A 21,425-nucleotide genomic window follows, 5' to 3' on the forward strand; every position below is an offset into this window, starting at 1 on the left:
CAGGAGAAGACTCAGCTTGGCAGGGTGCTGGGCCAGCTCCTTGCAGCTCCACTGGAAAGCCTGGAGCAGATGATCCTTGGGGTCCCTTCCCACCTGGCATTCTGCAGTGCTGGGAGCATTTGCCACCACGGCAGCTTCCTGGTGCTGAGGACTCCAGGTCCTCCTGATTCAGTGCTCACTCTCCTGCCTGCAGTGAGCTGGGGAAAAGCTGCTGCTGAGGGTCACTGGGAGAAAGCCTCTGCCGTGTTCCACTTGAGGAGAGCTGTCCTGGGAGCCACATGAAAGGCAAAGCAGCAGTGCCATCTGTCAGCACTCAGGTGCACAGGTTCCAGCCCTGCATTCCTGATTGATGATCTGCCAGCTGATTCCTTCCTCCCTTTCAAAGCTGCTCTGCCTTCCAGCTGGGAAATTACACTTCTTGCCTTCATGACATCTCTACTCCTGCATTAATAAGAGCAGAGAGGAGAACATTGCTGTCTGACAGTGCAGCTGCACAGAAGACACTGATTAGGAGGTCTGGAATCCAGGAGTGAAGATGTTTGGCAAAGACTCATTGAATTCTTGCTGGGTTTGGGTCCTTGGGGGTTTAATTTCTTTCTTTCTTCTCTCAGTTTGTCACTTGTGAAATGAGGGGAAAAGAGTTTTTGAGGCTCTTAAAATGTTCTGAGAAGCAGAGGATGTTCACACATCACCAAGGCTAGGAGAGGGCTCCCAAGAGTGCCAGCACCCAAGCCCTGAGTGTGCCTAACAGGGCAAATCATAGAATCATAGAATCACCTGGGTTGGAAGGAAGCTCAAGGCTCAGCCAGCCCCAACCCCCCTGCCATGGGCAGGGACACCTCACACCACAGCAGGTTGCTCACAGCCACATCCAGCCTGGCTGCAAACACCTCCAGGCAGGAGGCTTCCACCACCTCCCTGGGCAGCCTGTGCCACCCTCATGGGGAACAACTTCTTCCTCACATCCAATCTGAATCTCCCCACTTCTAGTTTTGCTCTATCCTCCCCAGCCCTATCACTCCCTCACACCTTCAGAAGTCCCTCCCCAGCTTTCTTGTAGCCCCCTGCAGACCCTGGAAGGCCACAGTTAGGTCTCTCCAGAGCCTTCTCTTCTCCAGACTGAACAACCCCAACTCTCTCAATCTGTCCTCATAGGAGAGGAGCTCCAGCCCAGAAGATTTACTACACAGCACACCATCTCCTGCTGCAGAGCACAGCCAGAGGGATCAGCCTCACCTTGCAGCAGCATCACATTGCACTTGCTGCAGCAGCCAGCAAGTCACTGCTGTTGGTGCACAAACAGCTTGGCAAGGAGCAGCAGCCCTGCCAGCCTGGGGCTTCAGCTTCATCCCAGCTGCTCCCTCCCTGCTGGGGGAGTGGCAACAGGAAATAAGCCCCAGATGAGCAGAGCTCCTAATTCCTCCTTAGCACTAGAACTACCAAACACTCTCAGAGTCAGGAGCTGCTTTTAAGCAGCTTGCTGCAGCTGGTTCCTAGCACTGGTGGAAGCTGCACTGAAGCAGCACTCCAAGTGCAGGCAGTTTGTTTCTGCCCTACATGAACTGGGTTAGATCTTTTTGCTTTCATTTCTCCCCCTTTTCCCCTGTGCATCAGCTTTCCAAGGAGCCTTTGTGACCATCTTTCCCAGGTACAAAGCTCGATGCTGCAAGTGAAGGATGCAGCAGCCCAGCTCCCATCGCTCTCCAGACCTGCCCAAGGACACCTGCATCAGTGTGGAGCTCCTGAGCAGAGAAGCTGATCTTCAGCAAGGGAATGCTGCTGTGTCTGGAGGAAGCAGTCCAGAAGATGCCTTCAGCTCATCTCCAACCCAGACAGAATCGGTTTGTGTGGACACCACTGTGCCTCCGGGTGGCTCCATCCATCTGAAGCCCCCTGCAGAGGAGGCCACTGGGAGCCGCCAGGGACCTTTCCAGTTCAACCGGCAGGCCCTGGCCAGGATTTCCACTTCTCCAACCTTAAGGCGTTTGAGGATGGCCTCTGCCTCACAAGCTGGGACATCTGAGGGGTGCTGTGACCCAGCTCAGCTGGGGACTCCAAAGGAATCCACCAGCTGCCTCCACCACGTTTGCAAGAGCCCTCCTCGGTGCGCTGCGGCTTCCTCTCCGTCGCTGCCTTCTTGTGCTCAGGCAAAGTTGTTGTCCTCCAAACCCAAGCCTGAGACAAGCACTGCAGGTCCAGAGCCTGCCAGCTCCAGACCAGAGCTGCCAAGCCAGAAAACCCTTCTCAGCAACAGCAGTCCCACTGAGACCCTCCAAAGCTCTTGGAGAGCCAACTCCGCTACCCTGCCGAGGAGACTCCCCTGCCCCAGCCTCAGCCCACAGGAAGGTGTCCAGGTAAGAGGAGCTGGGTGGTGCAACCTCCTTTGCACCTCCAGTCTTGGTGTCTCATGGCCCAGTGCATGCACTGCAGCCTGGCCTGTGCTCCTTTGGTGCAACACATCAGCCTCTGTGCTCATCAGCAACAATTACAAACTGGAACAGAGAAGGCTCCAGCCCAACATGAGGGAAACCTTCTTCACAGTGAGGGTGGCAGAGCCCCGGAGCAGGCTGCCCAGAGGGGTTGTGGAGTCTCCTGCTCTGCAGGCTTTCCAGACCCCCCTGGCTGTGTTGCTGTGTGCCCTGCCCTGGGTGCTCCTGCTCTGGCAGGGGGCTGGACTGGGTGATCTCTGGAGGTCCCTTCCAACCTCTAACGTTCTGTGACTCTGTGCAATGAGTACTTTTTGCCCCAGATCAGGTTGCTTGCTGGCTGGCTGAGCCAGTAACAAGCCTCTCTCCCTTTCTTTCAGAGGAGTGGATTGCCAGGACAAAGGTAGGCACATATTTATTTTACCTCACGCTCAGCTTCACTTCTCTACCTTTGGAATGAGTCTGCTTCACTCCCAGATGAAATGGAACAGTGGAGCTCTGGCCCTGTGCTTCCTGGAATGCCTGCCACAGACCTCTTAAGCTGAACTTCTTCAGGAGCTTTTCTTTCACGAGTGGCCCTGCCCCCAGCATCTTCAGCTAGGTTTTCACAGCTGGGTCCTCAGAGAGCTCTGCCCTGGGAGCAAACTGCCCAAAGGTCTGGCTGGTTGGATTAGCAGAGCCAGATTTCAGCTGGAGGAATCTGAAACATCTCCCTGATCCTCAGCAACGTGCTTGAAAACTTCCTGGGAGGGGAAAAGGGAGCAAAGAAATTAGCAGAACAGCCTCAATATTGTTCTCCTACAGGAGCAAAGCAGCTCAGAGAATGCAGAGGGTTGGAAGGGCTCCTTGCTGGGGTGGGAAGGACCTTTCTCCAACCCCCAGGCAGTGGTCAGGGACAGAGCTGGGGAGGGGCCTGGAGAACAGGGCTGGGGAGGAGCAGCTGGGGGAGAAGAGAAGGCTGAGAGACCTCATTGCTCTCTACAGCTCCTTGAAAGGAGGATGGAGCTGGGTGGGGGTTGGTCTCTTCTTCCTGCTCTCAGGTGATTGAAGGAGAGGAAATGCCCTGAAACTGTGCCAGGAGAGGCTTAGGCTGGAGAGGAGGAAAAAATGTCTTTGGTGCAGGAGTGGTCAGGGACTGGCAGAGGCTGCCCAGGGAGGTGGTGGAGTCCCCAGCCCTGGAGGTGTTCAACAAACCTGTGGCCATGGCACCTGGGTTTGATGCCCATGGTGGTGTTGGGTTGCTGGTTGGACTGGATGATCTCAGAGGCCTTTTCCAACCCAAACAACTCTGTGATTTTCTTGATCTCAGCAAAAAATGTGGGGCTTGAAAGCCACTTGGATGCTTGCTGTCAGCCCTGGTATTTCCTACCCATTACTCCTTTAACAAGTTTGTGTCACAGCTGCTGTGATGATCTGAGGTTTTAGCTCATTTGCCCCTGGTTGAGCAAGGAGCACCTCAGAACCTCCCTCTGCAGCCACCAGTGGAGAGGGAGAACCTCTGGTGCTGGTGGGTGGGTGCTGGTGGTTGGTGTTGGGAGGTGCTGGGTGCTGGTGCTGGGTGCCTGTGGTTTGCCTTTGTGTTCTCCCCAGGCCAGGCGAGCGCCGGCGCAGCTCGGTGGTAGTGACCCTGCCAGGCCTTGAGGTGTTCCCTGGAGACCTCCTGGTGTCAGATGGTGCCATGGACCACCTGCCCTACACCACCCTCCTGCTAAGTGCAGGTCAGACAGAGCTTGTCTCAGTGGGTGTCAAGAACCTGGGGCTTGTGCTCAGTGATGGGATAAGGGACAAGGGACATCAGCTGCAACCCAGGAGCTTCCTCCTCAGCATGAGCAGAAACTTCTTTGCTGTGAGGGTGCTGGAGCCCTGGAGCAGGCTGCCCAGAGAGCTTGTGCAGTCTCCTTCCCTGGGGACTTTCCAGCCCCACGTGGTTCTGCTGCTCTGTGCCCTGCCCTGGGTGATCCTGCTCTGGTGGGGAGGTTGGTCTGCAGTGGTCACTTCCAACTCCTCCCATGCTGTGATGGGGAGGGAGGCTTAAGAGTTCCTAGGGTAGTTCATTCCCAGCATAGCTCCAAGAAGTCTCTAATGAGCAGACAGAGAATAATTCTTGCTTCAAAACAATTAATACCTTCTAGACCTGGCCTGAGCTGTGAGGAGCTCTCAGTTAATGCCTTCTAGACCTGGCCTGAGGTGTGAGGAGCTCTCAGTTAATGCCTTCTAGACCTGGCCTGAGGTGTGAGGAGCTCTCAGTTAATGCCTTCTAGACCTGGCCTGAGCTGTGAGGAGCTCTCAGTTAATGCCTTCTAGACCTGGCCTGAGGTGTGATGAGCTCTCAGTTAATGCCTTCCAGCACTGGCCTGAGGTGTGAGGAGCTCTCAGTTAATGCCTTCCAGCACTGGCCTGAGGTGTGAGGAGCTCTCAGTTAATGCCTTCTAGACCTGGCCTGAGCTGTGATGAGCTCTCAGTTAATGCCTTCCAGCACTGGCCTGAGGTGTGAGGAGCTTTCCCATGCAGACAGCACTCACATCCTGATCATCTGCAGCAAGTGGGAGTGTTTAGCATCATCCAAGCCCCCCTCCCAGACCCAACTCTTGCTGGGAAGAGCCCAACAAGCTGAGTGAGTTCTGTGTCTGCTGCATTCAGGCTGAGCCAAGCAGAGTGCAGTGGCTCAGGCTCCAAGTGGACAGAGCCCAAACCTAAGACCACAAGCTGTGTGCTCTGGGGAAGCTCAGCACAGGTCACTAAAATCCTCATCACTTGTGCAGTGTGATTGTTATGTTGTATTGATTGACTTCCTGCTAAGCCTTCTCTTTTCACCCATCAGAGTCCAAGAAGCCAAGGTGGCCCTTTGCCAGAAGAGGAGCTGTGAGTATTCCGCCCTGGGTTGGTTGTTCTTCCCTTTCACTGCCTTTGCCCTTCTCCCACCACTCCCCTGGGTAAGAGGAGAGGGGTTTGCTGCCTTGTAAGTAAAGCAGGCAGCAGATGAGCTGAACTCAGAGCCCTCAGCCCACTCTGGGACTGCTTGGACCTGCAGGGAAGTTGGGGTGGCTCCAGTGCAGCCACCAGAGCTGCTGCCTGTGGTGCACATCAAAATGCAGCCAGTGCTGCTGTCCCCCATGCCCAGGGGTGCTGGGGGGGGAGGTGCCCTTGGCACCAGGGTGGCAGAGCAGGGTGGGCAGCTCAGAAGCTCTCACTTGGGGTGTTCAGGGGTGGCAGCAGGTCCAGAACAGCTGGACCCTGAACCCTAGCTGAGCCCTAGAGTAGGAGAGCAGAAGGAAGGTGTCAGCCACGTTGCTGTCTTGGCTGCATTGCTGCTCTGACCACAGCACATCCTGCAGCTTCTGCTCTGCTCAGACCTCACCTCCAGCCCTGCCTCCAGCTCTGGGGTCCCCAGCAGGAGAAGGACACAGAGCTGCTGGAGAGAGCCCAGAGGAGGCCACAGAGATGCTCCAAGGGCTGGGGCAGCTCTGCCCTGAGCACAGGCTGAGGGAGCTGGGGCTGTGCAGCCTGCAGAGGAGAAGGCTCCAGGGGCACCTCAGAGCTGCTGCCAGCACCTGAAGGGATCCTGCAGGAAGGCTGCAGAGAGACTTTTGCTGAGGGGGTCTGGAGCCAGGCCCAGGGGGAATGGTTTGGAGCTGAGGCAGAGCAGGGTCAGAGTGGAGCTGAGGCAGAAGTTGTTCAGCAGGAGGCTGCTGAGCCTCTGGCCCAGGCTGCCCAGGGAGGCTGTGGCTGCCTCCTGCCTGGGGGTGTTGAGGGCCAGGCTGGATGAGGCCCTGAGCAGCTGAGTGTAGCTGAGAGGTGTCCCTGGGCATGGAGGGGAGGTTGGAGGGGATGAGCTCTGAGGTCCTTCCAACCTGAGTTGGAGTGAGGGGGGGTTGGTCTCTTCTCCCTAGCACCAGGTGATAAAAGGAGAGGAAATGGCCTGAAATTCTGCCAGGGGAGGTTAGGTTGGAGGGGAGGAAAAATTTCTTCCCAGCAAGGGTTCCCAGGCTGCCCAGGGAGGTGGTGGAGTCCCCATCCCTGGAGCTATTTATAAGCCAGGTGTCTGTGGTGCTGAGGGAGGTGGTTCAGTGGCTTAGCAGCAGGGGTGAGGTGGTGAGCTCCAGGTGAGCTGCTGGGCTTGGTGATCTGCAGGGTCTCCTCCAGCCTCAGCAGTTCTGGGGCTCTGTGAAAGCTCAGGGACTTGCTATGGTCACTCAACAGGGCAAAGACAGACAGAGGCAAGCATCTGATGTGGAGCACTGCCTCTCAACCCTCAAGATCATGGACTGCAGCACAGATGAATTTTTGTGCTTTAAGGTAATAAAATTCTCTTGGGGGGGAACAAAATAAACCCCAAACAAACAACAACAACAAAGTTGTTGCTTTCCAGTTCCTCTTTTTGACTGCAGCCATCTGGGTGTGAGAGCTTCCTGCCAGATCAAGGCAGAAGCATCAGATCCTGCTGTGTGGTTTGGAATGGAAGAGCAAGGGGGCTCCTGTTGGAGAGGGCTGGCAAGGGGGCTCCTGTTGCAGAGGGCTGGCAAGGGGGCTCCTGTTGCAGAGGGCTGGCAAGGGGGCTCCTGTTGCAGAGGGCTGGCAAGGGTCCTCACCCCCAGCTGGGTTTTGCCAGGCTTCCAGGCTGCCCTAGATCAGAGAGGTGCCAGCCTTAGCAGCAGCACCAAGAGAACCCTCCCAGCAGTGCCTGGGGGAAGCAAATTCAGCATTAGAGAGCTGCCAGATGGGGCATGGTCACCCTTGCAGCTGCCTTAGGTGTGGGGGCATGCAGAGGTGGCCAGGTGTTGGTCCATGCCAACACCAAGGGGTGGCTGCAGAGATCCTCCCAGAGCCTGGCTGCCAGGCAAGCAAAGCTCCTGGCCCCCAGGGCCCCCAGCCCTGCAGAGCCTGGCTGCCAGGCAAGCAAAGCTCCTGGCCCCCAGGGCCCCCCAGCCCTGCAGAGCCTGGCTGCCAGGCAAGCAAAGCTCCTGGCCCCCAGGGCCCCCCAGCCCTGCAGAGCCTGGCTGCCAGGCAAGCAAAGCTCCTGGCCCCCAGGGCCCCCCAGCCCTGCAGAGCCTGGCTGCCAGGCAAGCAAAGCTCCTGGCCCCCAGGGCCCCCCAGCCCTGCAGAGCCTGGCTGCCAAGCAAGCAAAGCTCCTGGCCCCCAGGCCCCCCAGCCCTGCAGAGCCTGGCTGCCAGGCAAGCAAAGCTCCTGGCCCCCAGGGCCCCCAGCCCTGCAGAGCCTGGCTGCCAGGCAAGCAAAGCTCCTGGCCCCCAGGGCCCCCAGCCCTGCAGAGCCTGGCTGCCAGGCAAGCAAAGCAAAGCTCCAGGCCCCCAGGGCCCCCCAGCCCTGCAGAGCCTGGCTGCCAGGCAAGCAAAGCAAAGCTCCTGGCCCCCAGGCCCCCCAGCCCTGCAGAGCCTGGCTGCCAGGCAAGCAAAGCTCCAGGCCCCCAGGGCCCCCCAGCCCTGCAGAGCCTGGCTGCCAGGCAAGCAAAGCTCCTGGCCCCCAGGGCCCCCCAGCCCTGCAGACCCCTGGCTCGGGCTGCAAGGTGGGATCCAGGCAGCCCACACCCAGAGCTGTTACCCCTCCAAAGCAGACCATGGGCAGCTGGATCTGATGATCCCAGAGGTCTCTCCCAGCCTCCACACTGCTGTGGTTCCATGGTCTGCCCCTCACAGCAGGCTGCCACCTGCCCTGGAGGCTTTGCTGGGGAGGACTCCTGCCAGCGCCTAACCTTATGTGAACCTCAGCCTTTGGAGCACTGCAGGACCCAGCAGAGCAACACCCCAGTAGCTGTGAAGACACAACCCTTTGGCCCCTTGATCCCAGCAGCTGGAGAGCAGGAACCTCCCCCTGCTTTCCAGCAGCAGGAGCAGCTCCACAGCTCCTCAGCATCTGCAGGCTGCCCTCTGGCTCTCTGGCACAGCATCCTGCAGACAGAAGGCTGCCAGAGTCTGTTGCTTCCCAGCCCTCTGTGTTGGTGTTGGAAATGGTTTGGAAGTCGATGCCAGGTTCTAAAGATTCCTTTGAAAGGGTTTTTTTCCAAACCTTTCAAAGAAGGAATGTGTAAGCTTTCAGTGGAAGGAATCTGCTGCTGTGTGACTGAATCACCAGCGCTGGCAGTGGGGCTCTTGACCTGGGCAAACAGATCACAGAATCTTTCCATGGGGTCTGAAGCAGCTGATTCACCACTCAGTGGTTTCCTTTCTTCACCCCTCCACAGAGCAAATCTTGGCCTGACTTTGTGAAGGCACAGCAGAGGCAGCAGCAGCAGCAGCAGGAGCCCAGCAGCCAGGCAGGAGGGCAGAAGGAAGCAGCAGTGTGGGAGCTCTTCACCACTGAATGCAATTACTTTCTGGATCACTTGCTGGTGCTCAAGATGGTAACTGCAGGTTTCCCTTCTCAGGCCATAATGAAGCAGTGTTTGCCCTGCTGGCAGCCTGGCAGACACAGAGCCACCTCCAGTCTCTCATCCAGTGGCTCAGGGGAATGTCTGAAGTGTCCCCATGGCTCCCCCACCTCTTTCTTTTCCTCCTGCCCTCCCCAGCTCTTTCTTTTCCTCCTGCCCTCCCCAGCTCTTTCTTTTCCTCCTGCCCTCCCCAGCTCTTTCTTTCCTCCTTGCCTCCCCAGCTCTTTCTTTCCTCCTTGCCTCCCCAGCTCTTTCTTTTCCTCCTGCCCTCCCCAGCTCTTTCTTTTCCTCCTGCCCTCCCCAGCTCTTTCTTTTCCTCCTGCCCTCCCCAGCTCTTTCTTTTCCTCCTGCCCTCCCCAGCTCTTTCTTTCCTCCCTCCCCTCCCCAGCTCTTTCTTTCCTCCCAGTCCCTCCCTGCCCTCCCCAGTCCCTCCCTCCTTGCCTCCATACCTGCAGAGCCTCAGCAGCCTCTGTTCTGCAGGGTCACAGCTGCCTGCATGGCAGAGACACCCCAGAGACCTCCCTCAGCCCCTGCAGCTCATACAAAGTTTCTCAGAGTCACCTTGTGGCCACCTCAGCTCAGATGCTGACTGCAGGAGGATTTCAGTGCAAACATCTTCTTTTCAGGGGGGGAAAAAAGCCAGCACCCAACCCAGCTCCCCAGCACCAAGCCCCCTGAGCTGCCACAGCCCGGAACTAACCTGCCCTGGGGTTGGGGTTTTTTGTTTACAAAGATATTTGTGGACACCCTGAAGCACCTCCAGAGCAAGGAGTTCCTCTTGGATGTGGATTTGTGGAGGCTGTTTGCTAACCTGGAGGAGTTAAATGCAGTAAGTAGATGGATAGATAAAGAGCAAATACAAGGGAACTGAATCTTCCTGAGGCCAGAACTGAAGCAGGCCAAGAAAGTGAGAGGAGAGTCCATGCACCCAGCTGCCACCCAGCCTCAGTGCTCCTGCAGGCTGGAGAGCTTCCCATGGGCAGAAGGGGAGGAGAGCTCTCCAGAGAAGCAGCAATTAGGCAGAGCTCAAACACCAGGAGCAAATCATCCCTGAAACTGCCACACAGCTCAGTGAGTGAGCAGCTGAGCAGCTGCAGAGCAGGCTCCACCTCAACATCAGCAGGAACCTCTTTGGTGTGAGGGAGACAGAGCCCTGGAGCAGGCTGCCCAGCAGGGCTGTGGAGTCTCCTGCTCTGGAGGCTTTCCAAACCCTCCTGGATGCACTCCTGTGCAGACTGCCTGGGGGATGCTGCCCTGGCAGGGGGCTGGACTGGGTGATCTCTGGAGGTCCCTTCCAACCCCATATGTCCTGTGTGGAGACACAAGGGAGGAGCTTTCTGAGCTGGTGTGTTGCACCTTGCAGCTGTTTGGGAGCTGATTCCATGCATGCAGCCAGCTGCTGGAGTTCAGCTGCTGTGGGACTGCTGATCCCTTCCTCCCTGGTTGAAAGGAGGGAGTGGAGGAGGAAGCTGTGTGCTGCTCAGTGGCAAGCAAGGTTTGAGCTTCCCTGCAGCTTAGTCCTGTGCTGGCAGAATTCTCTCTCAGTGCATTTTCTAGCTGTGATCTCCTTCTTAATGAGGATGCTAAATGCTGACCTGCCAAGCAGCCTCCTGGGTCAGCAGTGAGCCAAGGGAGGAGCAAAGAGCTGCTCCCCATGCCTTGAATGACCTTTGCTGCTCCATGCAATCCTGCTTTCTAATTCCACTTAAAGGAAGGTTGGGTGAGGCCTCCAGCAGCCTGCTCTAGAGGAAGGAGTCCCTGGCTGTAGCTGGGGGAGGGGAGATTGGAAGCAGAAGATCTTTAAGGTCACTTCCAGCCCAAAGCATTCTCTGGATCTGTGGATTTGCAGATTTGTTTCAGCTTCCAACTAAAGCATCCCAGGTGTAGGTGTGCAGCTTGGACTTGATGAAGGTTGGACTTGATCATCTTTGAGGTCTTTTCCAACCTTTCTGTGATTCTAATGCTGGCAGTGGCAGGAAGGGAAACATAGGCACTGCAGCAGGCTTGGAGACCCCCGGGGTAGGAAATGAAGGTGGCTTACACTTCACTTCAGAAGGTCACTGAGGCTCATGTCTCTCTTTTTCCTTTCCTTCTCCCTTCCTTAGGTAAGCCTGAGCTTTCTGAAAGCCTTTTTTGAGTCTGTGAAGGAGCATGTGAGGAACTCAGATTCCCCTCTGGACTTCAGCTCCATCCTCAGAAAGGTAACAGAAATACTCCTGCTTCACATCAGCAGCTGCTGGCAGCTCTTAGAGCAAGGAGGTAGCTCAGAGCAGTCAGTCAGGGACTGCCATGGCCTCTGTCCCAGGCAGCTTGGTCTCAGCCTCAGGTCCCTCCTCCCTGCAGGATGTTTTCCTTTAGACTCACAGCTGTGTCTGAGGTGGCTGGGGGAATGTTCTCTGCATGTGCACCTGTGGAGCCATGGGATCAGAGAGTTGGTTGGGCTGGAAAAGCTCTAAGATCATCCAGTCCAGTCTTCAACCCACCCCCACCATGGCCACTAAGCCCTGGCCCCAGGTGCCATGGCCACAGGGTTCTGGAGCACCTCCAGGGCTGGGGACTCCACCACCTCCCTGGGCAGCTTCTGCCACTCCCTGACCACTCCATCAGCAAAGAAATATTTTCTCACACCCAACCTCAGCCTCCCCTGGCACAATTTCAGGCCATCTCCTCTCCTTCTATCACCTGAGACTAGGGAGAAGGCAGCCTCCTCTCAGGGAGCTGCAGAGAGCAAGGAGCTCTCCCTCAGCCTCCTCTGCTCCAGGCTGAACACCCCCAGCTCCCTCAGCCTCTCCTCCTCAGCCCTGCTCTCCAGACCCTTCCCCAGCTGTGCTGCCCTCCTGAAAAGCCTAACATGAAGCTAATGATCCTTCCACCACCACCAGGAAGCTGCAGCCAAGGGGTTGCATTTCCTTTCCACTGTTCAAAGGGTGCAGTGGGGCTCCAGACTACCCTAAAGGGCTAAGGCTCCTGTGCTCATTGGGATCCAGCACAGACTGAGCCTTAGTAAGTGGTATAAAGAGTGGGGAGAGCCATCCTGGTTTAGTAGAGCCCTGGGCTGCTGGGAGGGGTCCCTGCCCATGGCTGGGAGGTTGGAACTGGGTGAGCTTTAAGGCCCCTTCCAACCCAACCCATTCCATGAATCCTCTCCCCAGGGAAGTGGTGGATCCCCCCACACTGGACAGTTTTAAGACAGCTTCATTTCATCTCCACCAGCAGCTAGAAAGGTTGGACCAGGTGATGCTTGGGGTCCCTTCCAAGCTGGCACTCTGTGATCCTCGTGGGGATGGTGTCTGGGAGTGCTTGGCAGCTCTGCAGAGCTGAGCTGCTCCCATGCCTTGCCTGGGCACTGCTCTGGGCTTGGGCTCCTGCTTCTTACCTTGCCCTCTATTTTAACTCCCCCTTCCCTTCCTTCTCTCCTTTTCTTCCAGGTAGGAGGAAGTCTCAGGTAACAATCTTCATTACAAAGCCAGAGCTGTCCCCCAGCCTTTGTGGTGACCTTTGTGCTTCTTGATCACTTCTCAAGTCTCTTCTGCAGTTCTTCCAGGGTGACCTCTGCCAGACACATCAGGTTTATTGCCTTAACTACACCTCTGCTCTCTTCTACTTGGAAAACCTGAGACAGAGAGAAGATTTTGGCCTCTACCTGAAAGTAAAGTGATGATCTTGGTGATGATGATGATGTTGTCTTCATGCCTTATGACAGGAGTTGTAATCACCTCCCAGGGGAAGTGGTGGATTCCCCTACACTGCTCAGCTAGAAGCCTCAGCTTGATGGGGTGCTGGGCAAGATCATCTCAGGGTCAAACCTGATGGGCTGTGAGCAGCCTGCTCTAGCTGGAGGTGTCCCAGCTCACTGCAGGGGGGTTGGACAAGATGGCTCTTGAGGGTCCCTTGCCATCTGCTGCATTCTCTGATGCTGTTCTCCTGAAGCAATTACAATGCCAGCTGAGTAACAGCACTGCTTGACCTGCTGGCACGGCCACAGCACCCAGGGAGGTGGTGGGAGCCTCAGCCCTCATCCCTGGAGGTGTTTGCAGCCAGGCTGGATGTGGCTGTGAGCAGCCTGCTGTGGTGTGAGGTGTCCCTGCCCCTGGCAGGGGGATGGAGCTGGCTGAGCCTTGAGCTCCCTTCCAGCCCTGACAACTCTGTGCTTCTAAGTGGGAGGCAGCAGGGCAGGAAGTGCATCTGGAGGAGCCCTGCAGAAAGCCTGACAACTCCATCCCTCATTTGTCCCTGTTGAATTGCAGGCAGCTGCTGCTGAAGAAACCTGTCTGCTGCCTCCCTGCCAGGCCTGAGGCAGTTTTTCCCCCCTTGTCTTCAGCAGTGGTGTGAACAGAACCAGCAGTGCAAGAGGCTGCACCTGCCCGAGCTGCTGGTCGCCCCTCTGCAGCGCCTGACTCGCTACCCCCTGCTGCTCAACAACATCTGCCAGAGGAGCACGGACCCAGCAGAGAGAGCTCTTCTCCAGTCTCTCAAGGAGAAGGTGGAGAAGTCCATCTGTAAGTAGCTGTGGTGGGTTGAAATCCCAGCCCCAACATGCCAGAGCAGCTCAGGTGGGCAGCCAGTGACGCTCCACCTACAGGCACTGCTGCAGCCCCGGAGCGTGGGCCGCAGTGGGGCTGTGCAAAATGGACTGCTCACAGGTCAGCAGCACAAGGACCCCCTGGAGAGCACTGAAGGGGGAAAGGGCCTGGGGGTCCTGGTGGATGGGAGCTTGACCATGAGCCAGCAATGAGCTCTTGTGGCCAGAAAGGCCAAGGGCATCCTGGGCTGGATTAGAAGGGCTGCGGGCAGTAGGTTGAGAGAGGTTCTCTTCCCCCTCTCCTCTGCCCTGCTGAGGCCACATCTGGAAGGTTGTGTCCAGCTCTGGGCCCCTCAGGGCAAGAATGACCTCAGGGAATAGTCCAGCACAGAGCCACAGAGATGCTGCAGGCAGTGGAACATCTTCCTTGTGAGGAGAGCCTGAGGGAGCTGAGGGCTCTGGAGCTTGGAGAAGAGCCTGAGGGTGACCTCATGGCTGGGGATAAAGATGTGCAGGGTGATGTCCAGAGGCTGGAGCCAGGCTCTGCTGGGGGATGCCCAATGCCAGCACAAGGGGCAGTGGTGGGAGCTGAGGCAGAGGAAGCTCCATGGAAACAGAAGGAAGAATTATAGCACTGTGAGGGTGGCAGAGCCCTGGAGCAGGCTGCCCAGGGGGGCTGTGGAGTCTCCCTCTCTGCAGATATTCAAGACCCACCTGGATGAGTTCCTGTGTGAGCTGCCCTGGGTGCTCCTGCTCTGGCAGGGGGTTGGACTGGATGAGCTCTGGAGGTCCCTTCCAGCCCCTGACATTCTGTGGCTCTGTGAAAACCAGGAGGTTACCAATAGCCTTCCCCTCCCAGCTCCCTTCCCCTCCCAGCTCCCTTCCCCTCCCAGCTCCCTTCCCCTCCCAGCTCCCTTCCCCTCCCAGCTCCCTTCCCCTCCCAGCTCCCTTCCCCTCCCAGCTCCCTTCCCCTCCCAGCTCCCTTCCCCTCCCTGCTCCCTTCCCCTCCCTGCTCCCTTCCCCTCCCTGCTCCCTTCCCCTCCCTGCTCCCTTCCCCTCCCTGCTCCCTTCCCCTCCCAGCTCCCTTCCCCTCCCAGCTCCCTTCCCCTCCCAGCTCCCTTCCCCTCCCAGCTCCCTTCCCCTCCCAGCTCCCTTCCCCTCCCTGCTCCCTTCCCTTCCCCTCCCCTGCACAAAGCAAGAGAGAGAAGAGCAGAGAGCTGCTGTTGCAGTTAACCACAAGGAAGGGCACAGCTAAGGGCAGCAGCAGCTAAGCAAAAGCCACCAGCTGGGATCTGCCAGAGCCCAGGGAGCCCAAAAGAGAGAGAGATTTACTTTTACCATGTTGGTAATCATCCCTCTGGGATTATTTAGACCTTCTCACTCCTTTCCTTTTCCCATCCCATGGCAGTTCATTTACTTTACATCACTTCATTTACTTTACATCACTTTCTGTCCAAGATCTGTGGAACATTTTCTAGGCACAGCCTGAAACTCCCACAGTGGCAAAGGGCAGAAGTCAAGAGAGCAATTAACAGCAAACTGTGAGCAGTTAACAGCAAACTGCGAGGCCTTTCGGTGCCTGCCCTCTGAGGGGGGCTGGGGGCCCTGCAGAGGCCCCGTGGGGATGTGGAAGCCTTTCCACCATCCTCAGCCCTTCCTCAGGCTGTAGGAAACGCTGTGGTGCCCCCCTGGGCTGTCCCAGCCTCCCTGAGCCAGGTCCCAGGACTCCCAGCGCAGGGAGCTGCTGGCCTCTGCTCAGAGCCCTCTGCAGGGAGATGCAGAACAAGGAAGAGCAGATCCCAAATCAGGGCAGGGAAACCAGGGGGAAAGGTCTCAAACAAAGAAGCCTTTGAGTTGGATTTGTGTCTGGGGAGGATTTGTTGGGGGCTAAGCCTTAATAGGATGAAATTGCCCTCACAAGGGGAATATTATGGCAGTGACCTTTCGGTGAGGGGCAGAGGCTGACTGTGGGAAGCAGCTGAAGAGCTCTCCCAGCTCCAGCTCCTCTCCAGCTGCTGTGCAAAAGGCACAAGCTGCTCCAGAAAGGTTTTCATCCCCTGCCCCCCTCCTCTCTGCCCCCTCTCTGCCCAGGACACTGTGGGAGGGCAGACCCTGTGATGATTGCAGGTTGAGTGTTAGATGATTCTCTCTGCTCCCCAGACTGCTTAGTGACCACAAGCTCTTCATTCAGCAGCTGGAGGCAGAAGATTCTGGGGGGGGTTAAGCACTGTTAACAGTGAGGCCAAGATTTCATCTGGGGCTTCAGCTGGGCAGGGCTCTGGCTTCCACTGGAGGAAAAATCAGGAGCCAGCATCTTCTCCAAGCAGCCCTGGCTGTCACTGGTGTGCTACCCTTGGCAGTCACTGGTGGCTCCCACCTTGCAGGGGAGCTGGAAGGCAAAGTCAAGTGGTTGGACAACTTGCAGAAGCTGAGGCAGCTGCAGGAGGTCATCGTCTGGCCCCAGCTCTGGGAGCGTGACAAGAGATTCTTTGTGCCAGAGGTAAGTGGGGGGCTAAGGGCATCTGCCCCTTCAGGAGGGGTTAGCTCCCTCCCTGCCTTGCTCTAAAGGTGGCTGGGGGCTGGCTGCTGCTTGCTGAGGAGGACTCAGGAGGGCTCTGGGGAGGCCTCAGAGCTGCATTCCAGCATCTGGAGGGGACCTGCAGGCAGGCTGGGGAGGGACTGCTCAGAAGGGGCTGAACAGAGCAAGAGTTTGGAACTGGAGCAGGGCAGACTCAGGTTGGACATCAGGAGGGAGCTCTGCACCATGAGGGAGGGGAGACACTGGCACAGGCTGCCCAGGAGTGGGGCTGTGAGGCTCCATCCCTGCAGACATCCAGGCTCAGCCTGGCTGTGTCCCTGGCAGCCTGCTCTGGCTGGAGCTGTCCCTGCTGCCTGCAGGGGGGGGCTGAGGATGCCCCCTGAGGACCCCTTGCACCCCAATGCATTCTGTGATTCAAGCAACAGCTTTGCCAGAGTCCCAGCCCAGATGTGTGGAGTTTATGCAGCTGCTGCTTGCCTCCCAGCTGTCTCCAGGTGTCCAAGGCCTCCAATGCTCTCTCTCACTCTTTTTTTTGGGGGGATCAAGTGCTTGAAGCAAAGCTTAAGAGAAAACAGCAGTGAGAACATCCTGGCCTCAGCAAACAGACTTCTCCTCCACGAAGGGAGGCTGACACTGGCAGGTAACACCCCCTAACTATCCCTGGTGGCAGGAGCTCAGCTCAACAGCCTCATCTCTGGGCAGGGCAGGGCCAGGATGAAGCCTCTCCAGCAGTCTTTGGGCAGGTTGAGGGCTGGGGGGAGCCAAGCAGGTGCTCAGCTTGTCAGAGGGAGGCCTGAGAAGCAGCCCAAGGATGAGCAACCTGCATGGCTGTGCTGTCACAGCTGGGAGCTTCAGTCTGCAGCCTCTTGCTCAGCAGTGGAGGATGTAGCAGCAGGGCAGCAATGGGCACTGGCAGTGCCCACTCACAGAGGTGCAGAGAGGGGATCCTGCCCCTCTGCTCTGCTCTGGGGAGACCTCACCTGCAGGGCTGTGTCCAGCCATGGGACCCCCAGCACAAGAGAGGCAGGGACCTGGTGGAGCAGGTCCAGAGGAGGCCACAAGGGTGATCAGAGGGCTGAGGAACCTCTGCTGTGGGGACAGGCTGAGAGAGTTGGGGCTGTGCAGCCTGGAGTAGGCTCCAGGGAGACCTCAGAGCTGCATTTCAGGATCTGCAAGGGAGCTGCAGGCAGCTGGGGAGGGACTGCTCAGAAGGGGCTGTGGGGATAGGCCCAGGGGCAATGGTTTGGAACTGGAGCAGGGCAGGGTCAGGTTGGACATCAGGAGGGAGCTCTGCACAGGGAGGCTGGGGAGACACTGGCACAGGCTGCCCAGGGAGGTGGCTGAGGCTCCAGCCCTGCAGACATTCAAGATCAGCCTTGATGTGGCCCTGGGCAGCCTGGAGCTGTCCCTGCTGCCTGCAGAACCTGTGTCCAGGGCACTTCAGGATGTGGTTTGATGGCCACAGGCTGCTGGTTGGACTCAGTGATCTCAAGAGGTCTTTTCCAGCCCAGTGTGAATGTGGAAGTGCTGCACCTGGGGCTGCAGGCTGGGAGGGGAGCAGCTGGAGGCTCTGCTTCAGCCACACTCCTGCTGGCTTTGGGAGCTGCAGTGCCTCATGGCCATGCTTCAGCTGAGGAGCAGCAGCTCCCTGAAACCATCCCAGCACCACAGCAGGGATTTACTTGCTGCTGCTGCTCTCCCTCTTCAGAAAGCACAAGGCTCCTGGAGGTCCACCTCTTCCTCTTTGATGATTTCCTCCTGATTACCAAGATTAAACGCAGCAAGAAGGTAAATGCTGGGCAGTGGTGCCCAGGGCTGGGCTGGTGAAGGGCTCCTGGCTGGGGGAAGGCTTTGAGTGCACTTTGGGAGAGGAATCTAAAGGTGCAGGCAGAAGATGACTAAGTGGCATGAAGGGCAAGGGAGACTTCTTCATGCCAACAGCACATCCCTGATTGAAAACCCTGCTGAGAGGCTGCAGGAGCTCTGACAGGCAGAGCTTGCAAGGCCTTCATCTTTTCCTGCTGAGGCTCTGATGTGCTGGGCCCCAAAATCTCAGGGGAGACCTCCTGGCTCTCTACAGCTCCCTGAGAGGAGGCTGCAGTGAGCTGGGGTTGGGCTCTGCTCCCTAGGCTCAGGTGAGAGGAGAGGGAATAACCCTGGAACTGTCCCAAGGGAGGCTTCAGCTGGGGATGAGGAAAAGTTTCTTTGCTGCAGGAGGGGTCAGGGACTGGCAGAGGCTGCCCAGGGAGGTGGTGGAGTCCCCATGCCTGGAGGGTCTCAAGAGCCCTGTGGCCCTGGCACTCTCTCTCCCCTCACCAACCTCCATCTCTCTTCCCAGAGGTCTGGGGGCTCAGAGGCTGTGCTGCCTGGGTGTCCTTCCTTGCCCCCTGGGCTGCAGTCCCTCGGAAGGGAGGGTGGCTGCTGCACAGTGCTGGACCAGCCCATCCCCCTGGACAGGCTGAGCCTGAGGAACGTGGAGCCTGTGCAGGTGGCAGGTAGGTGACCTCCTGCATTTGCACAGCTCCACCAGTGCCAGCTCAGTGCTGTGTGTGTGTGGCAGCACCAGGGGAAGCTGCTGCCTGCTCACTAACCACCCCCAGAGGCCTGCACCTGCAGAGCCCCAGCGCTGCCTGGCCTCACAGCTCTGCTGCTGCTGCAGGGCAGGAGCTGCTCACACAGGCACCACCTCCATGGCCACTTTGCTCTGCTGGAAAGCAGCTCCATGGGGAGGGACCTTGGAGTCCTGGGGGAGGAGAAGTTCTCCATGGGGCAGCAAAGTGCCCCTGTGGCCAAGAAAGCCAGTGGCATCCTGGGGTGCATTAAGAGTGTGGCCAGCAGCCTGGGGGAGGTTGTCCTCCCCATCCCCTGCTCTGCCTCATCCAGAGCACTGTGCCCAGTTCTGGGCTCTCCACTGCAGGAGGGACAGGGAACTACTGGAGAGAGCCCAATGGAGGCTGTGAGGATGCTGAAGGGACTGCAACATCTGAGTGATGAGGGAAGGCTGAGAGCCCTGGGGCTGAGAGCCTGCAGAAGAGAAGGCTGAGAGGGGATCTGAGCAATGGCTGAGGGCTGGGGGGCAGGAAGGGGCCAGGCTCTTGCCACTGCTGTCCTGTGATAGGCCAGGAGGCAATGGACACAAACTGCAACCCAGGAGGTTCCACCTCAATGTGAAGAGAAACCTCTCTGGTGTGAGGCTGCTGGAGGCCTGGAGCAGGCTGCCCAGGGGGGCTGTGGAGTCTCCTGCTCTGGAGGGACTCAAGCCCCACCTGGATGTGCTCCTGGGTGCCCTGCCCTGGCAGGGGGGTTGGACTGGATGCTCTCCAGAGGTCCCTTCCAACCCCTCCCAGTGTGTGAGTGCCTGGCCCTGTGCCTCCCCAGCAGCCAGAGGGCAGTGGCAGGAGGGAGCTGATGTCTCTCTCTCTCTGCTGTTCTTGCCCAGCCTTCAGCCTGAGGAATGCTTTCCTGGTGCAGCATGAGAACAGATACTGCCAGAGCATTGCAGCCTTCCTGCTGCAGGCCCACACAGAGGCTGCCAAGGTAAGTGGCAAACTTATTATCCACCCTGGGGGCATTCAGGGCCAGGCTGGATGAGGCCCTGAGCAGCCTGGGCTGGGGGGAGCTGTCCCTGCCCATGGCAGGGGCTTGGAGCTGGATGAGCTTTAAGGTCCCTTCCACCCCAACCCCTTCTGTGGTGGTTGCTTTTCTCTTCAGGAATTGTGAGCACAAGCCTGAGGCAAGGCCAAGCCCTGGGCTGTGGTCTGTGCACTCAGCCCCCTGAGCTCCTCAGCCTCCTCTGGGTGGCCTTGGCCTACAGCTGAGTGTTTCTGTTCCAGAGATCATGGATGTCACAGATGCAAACTGCCATCTCCAACCACACCAGGCACCATGAACCCAGGAAAGCTTCTGCTTCCTGCTTCCCAGCTGCAGCCTCCAGCACTGAGTGATGGCAGCAGAGCATCAGCAGAGCCAGGGGGACAACTCTGGTGCTGATGCAGCAGTTCCTTCTGCCTGCCATGCCCGCTGCTGCAGGAGTGAGTCCTTGATGGGACCATGGGCTGTGACCAAGCTCAGCTGCACACTGTGTCCAAACCTCCTGCTTCCACCTCTGGAGCCTCACCAGAACCTCTCTGTACCTTGAAACCAGCATGGGGAGGTCCTCAGCTCTCCTGTACCTCCTTCAGGCACTGGAAGGCAGCTCTAAGGTCTCCCTGGAGCCTTCAGGACCAGGCTCAACAGCCCCACTTCTCCCAGCCTGCCCCCACAGGGGAGGTTCTCCATCCCTCTGATCACTTCCTGGACCTGCTCCAGCAGTCCTCTGTCCTCCTTGTGCTGGGGGCTGCTTAGCAGTTGGTGTGCAGACTGACCTCTCTCCCCTTCCCAAGTAGCTCTGCAGGCTGCAGTGGGGCCAGGCTGTGGTGAATGAGAGAATTGCTCTTAGGAAGGTCTCACCATTGGCTTTTATTGGCAGGGATTGCTCCTTCAACAGCTTAGAAAACCAACAAAGCAAAAGACAGCTCAGGAACTCTTCCCCAGGGTCTGTACAGAACTGCCTGCTGCAGGGTGTGTGACCTCAGCCTCCCAGCTGAGGAGCAGCCTCTGCTCTTCCCCAGCATAAGGCACAGCCACAGGAGCAGACAGCAGGAGCCACCAGCACTGGAGAAAAACAGAACTGGAGAGACCTGAAGTGCAGTTTGAAAGAACCAACCCCAAAGCACTCTCCTGCAAACCAGGAGGAACTTCAGTGTCCAGCTCTGGCTGCCAGGATGCTGGGAGCAGTTTGAAAGTGCCTCCTGCTCCTCCAGCTCCTAGCAGCCCCTCCTGAGGCAGCTGGGTGGCTGCAGAGCAGCCCCAGCCCCTGCAGCAGCTGCTGCTCTAACCCTGGAGCTGAGGAGCTCCAGCCCTGTGGCCAACCAACCCCACACCTTCAGCAGCCAGCTGAGGGAGGGAGGGAGGGCACTCTGCAGCCCCAGGAGCAAAACCAACCCCCCCTGAGCTCCTGCAGCTTCTTTGTCACTGCAGAGTTCTCTGCTCAAGCTTTCCCCTTGCACACATTCACAGAGCCACAGGATGGGTTGGGCTGGAAGGGACCTTCAAGCTCAGCCAGTTCCAACCCCCCTGCCCTGGGCAGGGACACCTCCCCCCAGCCCAGCTGGCTCAAGGCCTCATCCTGCCTGGCCTTGAGTACCCCTCCAGGGAGGGAGCATCCACACCCTCCCTCTTTCAGCCTCTCATGTTCCCATCTAAAGCAAACTGCCTGAACTGGGGCAGGCAAGACAAAGGGGCTCCACACAGCAGAAGGCAAAACCTCCTCCTGGAAGAAAGAACCACAATGGGCTGGAAATAGCAGGCAACACAGGGAGGGGAAGGGAAAGGAGAGGCAGGGAGGGGAAGGGGGAGGAGAGGCAGGGAGGAGAGGGGGAAGGGGAAGGAGAGGCAGGGAGGAGAGGGGAAGGGGAAGGAGAGGCAGGGAGGAGAGGGGAAGGGGAAGGAGAGGCAGGGAGGGGAAGGGGAAGGGAAGGAGAGGCAGGGAGGAAGGTCAGAGACAGGCAAGCAGAA

General features: G+C 58.0%; 1 protein-coding gene across 1 annotated transcript; it reads left to right on the plus strand.

The window, feature by feature from the left end:
• The first annotated feature begins 1,452 nt into the window (after nucleotides 1-1,452).
• Nucleotides 1,453-21,240, plus strand: PLEKHG7 (pleckstrin homology and RhoGEF domain containing G7). Its single transcript, XM_068142827.1, has 16 exons — nucleotides 1,453-2,354; nucleotides 2,807-2,829; nucleotides 4,017-4,144; nucleotides 5,248-5,288; nucleotides 6,627-6,722; nucleotides 8,623-8,781; nucleotides 9,542-9,637; nucleotides 10,914-11,009; nucleotides 12,344-12,457; nucleotides 13,133-13,307; nucleotides 15,715-15,830; nucleotides 16,416-16,509; nucleotides 17,578-17,657; nucleotides 18,208-18,364; nucleotides 19,309-19,406; nucleotides 19,703-21,240. Exons 1-16 carry the CDS (start codon nucleotides 1,677-1,679, stop codon nucleotides 19,811-19,813), a joined length of 2,262 nt encoding a protein of 753 aa, XP_067998928.1. The 5' UTR covers nucleotides 1,453-1,676; the 3' UTR covers nucleotides 19,814-21,240.
• Nucleotides 21,241-21,425: the final 185 nt, after the last annotated feature.

Source organism: Melanerpes formicivorus, unplaced genomic scaffold (assembly GCF_026170545.1).
Source record: "Melanerpes formicivorus ecotype bairdi unplaced genomic scaffold, bMelFor1.0.p_v2 SCAF_8, whole genome shotgun sequence".
Taxonomy (NCBI): domain Eukaryota; kingdom Metazoa; phylum Chordata; class Aves; order Piciformes; family Picidae; genus Melanerpes; species Melanerpes formicivorus.